This window comes from Solanum tuberosum, unplaced genomic scaffold (assembly GCF_000226075.1).
Source record: "Solanum tuberosum cultivar DM 1-3 516 R44 unplaced genomic scaffold, SolTub_3.0 scf00406, whole genome shotgun sequence".
NCBI classification, from domain to species: Eukaryota; Viridiplantae; Streptophyta; class Magnoliopsida; order Solanales; family Solanaceae; genus Solanum; species Solanum tuberosum.
Genome location: NW_006239327.1, coordinates 17,278 through 24,940, shown reverse-complemented (window position 1 = coordinate 24,940; position 7,663 = coordinate 17,278). Strand labels below are relative to the sequence as shown.

At 36.3% G+C, this 7,663-nt stretch overlaps 1 protein-coding gene across 1 annotated transcript in view; it reads left to right on the top strand.

The window, feature by feature from the left end:
* Positions 1–1,150, top strand: part of LOC107057915 (probable LRR receptor-like serine/threonine-protein kinase At3g47570) — a 3,708-nt gene extending 2,558 nt beyond the window's left edge. Inside the window, exon 4 of the mRNA XM_015303047.1 lies at positions 330–1,150. Within this exon, the coding sequence (XP_015158533.1) occupies positions 330–1,150 (821 nt within the window). The remainder of the gene's footprint in view (positions 1–329) is intronic.
* The last annotated feature ends 6,513 nt before the right edge of the window (positions 1,151–7,663 follow it).

Genomic DNA, 7,663 nt, shown 5'->3' with positions numbered 1-7,663 from the left:
GGGTGGGGTGGGTGGGGGCTGGGTAGGAGGTGGGTTGGGGGGGTCGAGGGTATGGTGGAATTTTTTATTTTTTTTTGGGGGTGGTTGGGGGCTGGTTTGAGGATAGGGACAAAATAGATTGATTTTTTCAACAAAAAAATAATTGTAATTTGAAGTTGGAAGAGAGGTTTGGAAAATGTTTTCCTTGAGTTTTGAAGGGAAGTCATTTTCCTTAAATTTGAGGAAAATGAGTTGATTTGGAAAACATTTTCCGAAAAATGTTTTCCTTCATACCAAACACACCCTTAGTCTTTCTCTAGCACATAATAAATTATATGGGCCTATTCCAGATTCATTTGGCAAAATGCTGACCTTGGAATTCTTGGATTTGAGCAAAAACAATCTTAGTGGTGAAATTCCAAAGTCATTAGAAGCTCTCGTGTATCTCAAATACTTGAACTTCTCATTTAATGAAATCAGTGGAGAGATTCCCACAGGTGGTCCTTTTGCAAATGCGACAGGTCAATCTTTCTTGTCCAATTATGCACTCTGTGGTGATTCTAAGTTTCATGTTTCACCATGCGTCATCAAATCTCCCAAGAGATCAAAGAGAAAAAAGATAATTTTGGTTTTGTACATCCTTTTGGGAGTGGGTATGCTATTTCTTGCATTAGCCCTCGCATATGTATTTTTAAGATGGAGAAAGATAAAGAAGAATGCAGATCAAGCAGATGTCTTTCCGGTAAAAGGGAAACATGAAAGAATTTCTTACTATGAACTTGAACAGGCAACAGAAGGATTCGACGAAAGCAACTTGCTTGGTAGTGGGAGTTTCAGCAAGGTTTTCAAAGGGATACTTAAGGATGGTACTCTTTTGGCAGCAAAGGTATTCAATGTGCAATTGGAGGGTGCATTCAAAAGTTTTGATACAGAATGTGAGATGTTGCGCAACCTCCGCCATCGAAATCTTACAAAAGTCATCACCAGCTGCTCCAACCCTCACTTCAAAGCCTTGGTATTAGAATACATGCCGAATGGGACACTTGAAAAATGGCTATACAATCACAACTTTTTCTTAAGACATGTTGCAGAGATTAAGTATAATGATAGATGTTGCATCTGCAATAGACTATCTCCACAATGGCTATTCAACTCCTGCGGTGCATTGTGACTTGAAACCAAGCAATGTCTTGCTAGATCAGGAAATGGTTGGTCATGTCAGCGATTTTGGCATTGCAAAATTGTTAGGTGCAGGGCAAGATTTTGTTCAAACAAGGACAATAGCAACCATTGGATATATTGCTCCAGGTATTGTAACTTCTATAGCTTCCTCATATCCTTAGAATGCCCAAAACAATTATAGATTGGTACTCAGTATTAGTATGTTCATCGGTAACTAGGAAGTTTTTTTGTGATTATCTTTTACCATGATTGCAGAATATGGACAAGATGGAATAGTTTCCACAAGCTGTGATGTTTATAGTTTTGGCATCGTGATGATGGAGACGTTCACAAGAAGGAGACCAAGTGATGAAATATTTACCGGAGAAATGAATATACGATGTTGGATTAATGATTCTTTTCCGAGTGGTATTCATAAGGTGGTGGATTCTAATTTGATACAACCATGGGATGAACAAATCGATGCAAAGATGCATTGTTTGTCATCTATCATGAAATTAGCTTTGAGTTGCACTGTAGTGACACCTGATGCAAGAATTAGCATGGAAGATGCTCTTTCAACACTCGGAAAGATCAGACTCCAGTTTGTCAATAGTCTCCGCTAGGTAGAATTAGACTGTTGTGTTTTAATTAGTGTGAAAAATTAAGGTGAAAGTTCAGGTAGTCAGCCAACTAAGTTATTTCTTGTTGACTACCATTTATTACAGAATTGAGTTAAATATGACGTTATTATCAGATGAATTTGGCAATACACATGACATGAAAAATCACATTTACGCCGCAATTTTTTTCGAGCACATAATTTTTCTTTGATAGATCGATATTTCTATCATGATCTATATAAAATTTTAAATAATAAATTTAATATAGTGTTCAGATTTTTTCCAAATCTGTATAAATTTCAAATAATATTTTAATAGAATACTCAAATTTTAGTATCATCATTAATTTGAGAAAAGAAGTTACTCGACATAATTTTGAAATACAGAGATGTATCGATTGGATTTTTGTCATATCTAGTCAAATCCTACCAAGTGATTATTAGTTATTTTCTTATTTTGGTATTTAATAACTACAGAAAATCATTTAGAATTCTCACGTATTTGAGAAAATAAGTTACTCGGCGTAATTTTGAAATAGAGAGAAGTGTCTGTAGGAGTTTTGTCATAACCAGTCAAGTCCTACTAAGTAATTATTTAGTTATTTTTCCTATTTTAGTGTATAATATCTAAAAAAATTCATCCAAATATGTAATGTACATAAATTAAAATGACAAGTGTCTCATTATATAAGTAAGACAACAATGGAAAACTTTATATGTTTTTATATACACTGATAAACATGGATAAATCTCCAAACAGTTACTTGGATAGTGATAATCAAGATTATCTTTATTCCTCTACTATACCATGGGCCAATAAATTTGATTTTGGTGAAGAAGTAGAGTTGTCAAAAATATTTGATATGCCTAAAGAGCAGCATTTGAACACCAACATTATTCCTAGCACCTCAGAATTACCTAATGTTGTTCCTACGAACACCACCAACATCTCTAGTCATTCACCAATGGATAAGAATTCTTCGAGAATAACTTATCCTATTACTCTTGATGACAATGATGACTATTCATTATCGTACATTTATTCCATGGGATTGAAAAATGAAGAAAATCCTAAAACCTTTATCCCTATACCTATTGTTATGGAGAAACAAGGTGAAACTACAAATGACATGATCCTTCAACAACCTCTACCAAAAATCCCAATTTTGGAGAAACTCGAAAGAGAGTCGTCCTTGAAATCAAACTACACCACTAATCAGCCTTTGAGAATTATTTCAATTGATTCTTGGAAAGAGCAAGAAAATGATAAGACTAATGACATGATCCTCCAACGACCGATGTCACATATTCTAACTCTGGAGAAACTAGAAAGTCATTTGATAAAGTCTAAGTTGATGGTTGGTCAAGAAAATGGGATTAGCAGTGGTGATATATATATATATATATATATATATATATTATTGATGATATGCTAATTATTTTGTTTTCATTTGGATATTTTCTAACTTCTCTTTCAATTCTTAGATGTAAGTAAACTTTGTTATTGTCATTTTGGTTTAGCAGTAGCAATGGAGGTCCTATAAGAAGGTCACCTAATAATAGGACAAGTTCAAAATACCAACCCTTTGGGAAAGAAATGGATCCAAACAATCAAGGATCATCAGATAGGCGCATGCTAATTTCTCTCTTTTACTCTCCAAATTATCATTAATATATTAACTAGTAATGCTCAATCTAACTCATCTCATCTTGTTAATAGTATTTTTCAGGGTTGGTCAAAACAGTTCAGAGTCGAACTTCAACAGACCACAAATTTTTAATGAATATACTCAACGGTATGGCTATTCCAATGAAACGATTACGTTGAGAAGCTTGAATAGTGAGAATGGAAATAACGATGGAGCTCCTGGTCAGTTATAAAAGTCTTGTGTTGGAATGTATGCTTCCACTAACTGTCAATGGACCAGGTCCTTTTACACTATAAGAACAATAACTGAAATAGATGCATAAAGTAAATGGCTGAAAGTAAAATCTGCACAATGATTTTACGTGGAAACCCTCTTGATCAAGGGAAGTGAAAACCACGACCTGTCCTCACAAGCTTTTCAACCCAAACTCCATTTCACTCAAATGGAGCAATGATTCAGATTACAACTGCTTGCAACCTAGGAATTTACCTCTAAATCCTTTCCCCCTCAATGTAGCAACTCTTACTACAAAGAGAGCAATTAAGCAATAAGACTATTGCCCACTAACCTATCCACCTCTAGATAACTTAGAATTTGACTAAGCAACAACCACGTTGCCCACTAAACCATCCCACCTAGATGACTTAGAATTTTGACTATGCAATAACCATGTTGCCCACTAAACCACCTACCACTAGATGACTTAGAATTTTGACTAAGCAGCAACAATGTTGCCCACTAAATCAGTTGACCTTAACCGACTTAGACTTTTGGTAGAACAAAACAAAGATCTAATTCCTTTAAAACATAGGAATAGATTTACAATGTAAGCACATAAGACACAAAACTCAAGATACAACAAAGACTCTTTAGCACTTCATCAGGTTCCTTTGTTGAGCATGAACAATGTTCTTCCTTGAAGATGGCTTCTTCTTTTGAGCTTTTGAATTTTCTGAAATCCAAAACTTTATTTTCCAAAACTTGAGTTTGTGTTTTTGGTGAGGAGACTATCTAAAACACACACAAACTCCTTGAGACGACCTTATTAGCTGAAAGCCTGTAGTTCAGAAAAGTTGTTCACCTACCACATCAGAGGTGGCAACTTTTCTGACGGTTGTCTTGTCACCTTTTCATATCGCAGTCTTGCAGGGACCAGGTCCCTTGAAATGTTCTTTGGGAGTTCCCATTGGACAAACACCTTCGTCTATTCTGATTGGTTAGTACGATGGCGCCTCACCAACCACTAACTGGCAGGACAACTTTACAGTTGTATCTCATTATGCATCTGATGGAGAGAACTCTGCCAGGGACCAGGTCCCTGCATTTGTGAGACACTAAAACATACAATCTCGTCCGCTCTTCCTATTGGTACAATACACTGCATTTTTCACCTACCACCTGACATGACAACTTTACAGTTGTACCCCATTTGAATCTGGACGAGAGCACTCTGCTAGGGACCAGGTCCCTACATTTGTGAGGATCATCAAAACACCTAGAATATAACATATTCCCCCTTTTTGATGATTACACACAAATATTCCTTACACTGAGTTTATTCATTCATTTCCCCTGCCAGCAGGCTTAATAACAAGAATCTGGTTCCTTGTTAGATCCCTAAGTTTGTTAAATCATCAAAACTTAATATCAGTTCCAAACTAACATTTCCGCCCTTTTTGATGATAACTGACTTATTCACCAGTTCCCCCTATCAATAAGAACTCTTCAGGTAACTGGATTTTCATCATCCCCGAAGTTTGTCAAATCATCAAAACATCAAAATAACATTTTCTCCCTTTTTGATGATGACAAATTTTTTCAACTTCTTCCCCCTATCGGCATGAGCATGTCCTCTTCAAGTAGCACTTCTTCCCCCTATCTACATGACCATGTCCTCTTCAAGTAGCACTTCTTTCCCCTATAGATATGACCATGTCATCATTTATTACCATCATAATTTATTACGATCATTAATCTCATACCCTAATAATCTTCCCCCTTTTGATATCATAAAAAAGGTTAAATCAGTAAACCAAGTTGCCAGAAATATAGTTCAAGCAAGTTCATGGCCACTTGGGCAACACTGAGCATGAGTAAAAATGCATGAAGTAATGGGACAAGTCAGTAGAAACAAGACATTTTTTATTCATAAATAAAAGATCAGCAATCAAAGCATTGCGAATATTATTACGAATGAGAACCAAGGAAATACCCACTGAGTTTCAACAGAAAAAAGGAATGAAGACTAACATTGGGAATTTAGGGAGAAAAGGGATGACTTAGGAGCAAGGGATGGAAAGAATAGAATTAGTAGAACATATCCCTTAGCATGATTTTTTAGAAGCCTTTCTTAAAGTTCAACATACTTTGCTGCCATATTTTTTTTTTCAACCTGGTCCCTCTAATTGTTCCTCTAGAAGCTAAGCCTTCAAACAAACTATTTAGCATCCATATCAAGCCTGAGTTTCTCATGACAGAAGATTAGTAAGATTAAACTTACTTAAGGCCTCCGAGATAAATAGATCAATAATTGAGGAACCATTTCATATATTATTTTTTTCATTTCCATTTTTTTTATCCTTTTTTTTAAGTCAGACACCCTCCTATTCAACATATTTTGAGTTCTCAGACTATCAACCTTTTCCTTTTTGATTATCGTCTTTTCCACCTTTTTTTTTTGCTTCTTGGACCTGGTCCCTCTTCACACTAAAAAATTTCTTAATTGAAAATTCTCCAGTAGGAACAAAGGTTTTAAGCATTTGAAGTGTTTTTGAGAGAGGAGAAAAGAGGGTTTTGAGTATTTCTGAATTTTAGAAGAGAATTTGAGTTTTCTAAGGATATGGAAAGACATATGGAGTACAAGGGAAGTGGAAGGGTGTATCAAGTGGAGGCAAGTGTCATCTTGGTATTCAAAAGATAGCACAACGATCGGATACCTGAATGATAGACATGTGGCAATTGCAATGATTCTCATGCATAATTCAAAATGCAATGTTAAGAGTACTAACCTTCGAGAACGGGCCGGGTTCCTCTCTATAAGTTGAACGTTATTGCCCAGATCTATCCTGACCTCCATTTTCCTTCAGCCCTTTTGCCATGTGTGTATACCTACAAAAGATATGAGACTGGATTTGCTAAAACATACATAACTGAAAAGCAAGGATACCTGCTCCCTTTGCATAGTCATGAAAGAGTTAATTGCTTCAGGCAGGATCCGTTCAAGAAGGTTTCAGCATTCCCAACTTCAGCTTGATTATCTCAGCCAGGTCTTTTAAGAGCTTCAAGCTGCTGCTTGATCCATAAGAGTTGACCACATCAAGTTGCACTTGTTACATTCTTTGCCTCAGTTGTTGAAAGAGTAATTAAATCTTGCCTTTTAGTTCCCATGAGTGAGATATCAGCCTAGAACATAAGCCATTCATGTGGTACTCTTTCTATCAACTGGATATCCATCATGATCAGCATCATCTGGTTCCTCCAAGTCAAAAAGTCTCCTGATGGACATAATAGAACCAGGTCCCTATCTTCTTCAAATGTCTTAGGATTCTCTGAGCAGCTTTCAAATGTGATTCCGTTGGACAACCATGTAATCTTGCATAAATCCTAACACTTGCATCATTTATATCTGGAACATATCTATCAGCATCCAGCATCGAGTTGGTCCCCATGTGAGTATTAGTTGACTTGGCTTCCATAATATGAAACTTCTTTAGTAGCTTCTCTGAGTTGGAACCATGTCCCTGTTCTTGAAAAACTGGTCCTTGCTTAGGACTTCGGTGAAGATTGTAGATTTCTTCAAGGGGTGATCCCTACGAGGTATGTGAGACTTTCATGGCGTTGGATTCGTTCACCCACACGTCAATCATGTTTAGTTCAGCAAAATTCGTTCTAAAAAGGTTGAAAGTTTGATGTTTTTGATATGTATTCTTGAATTTGCCTTTGTTCTTGAATTGTGCTGAAACTGAGGAGCTTTAGAGATTAAAACGTTGATTTTAAGCGTTGTTTATAAATAGATTCTTAGGTACATATGTTGGGTATTTGAATCTAAACAGAATTTGAGAAGAGTAGTCGAGTTTAGGCGATTTAGGGTTAGAAAATGAAGAAGGAAAGTCGGGTAAATCTGGATAGATGCGGACCTGGTCCTCAGAATTGACAATTTTTCTTCTCGCGTCGTGGAGAGGTCACGGACCATTCTGCCTCAAATTTTATTTTCGTGATCAAATATTTAAATACATCTCCGCGTCGCGGACTA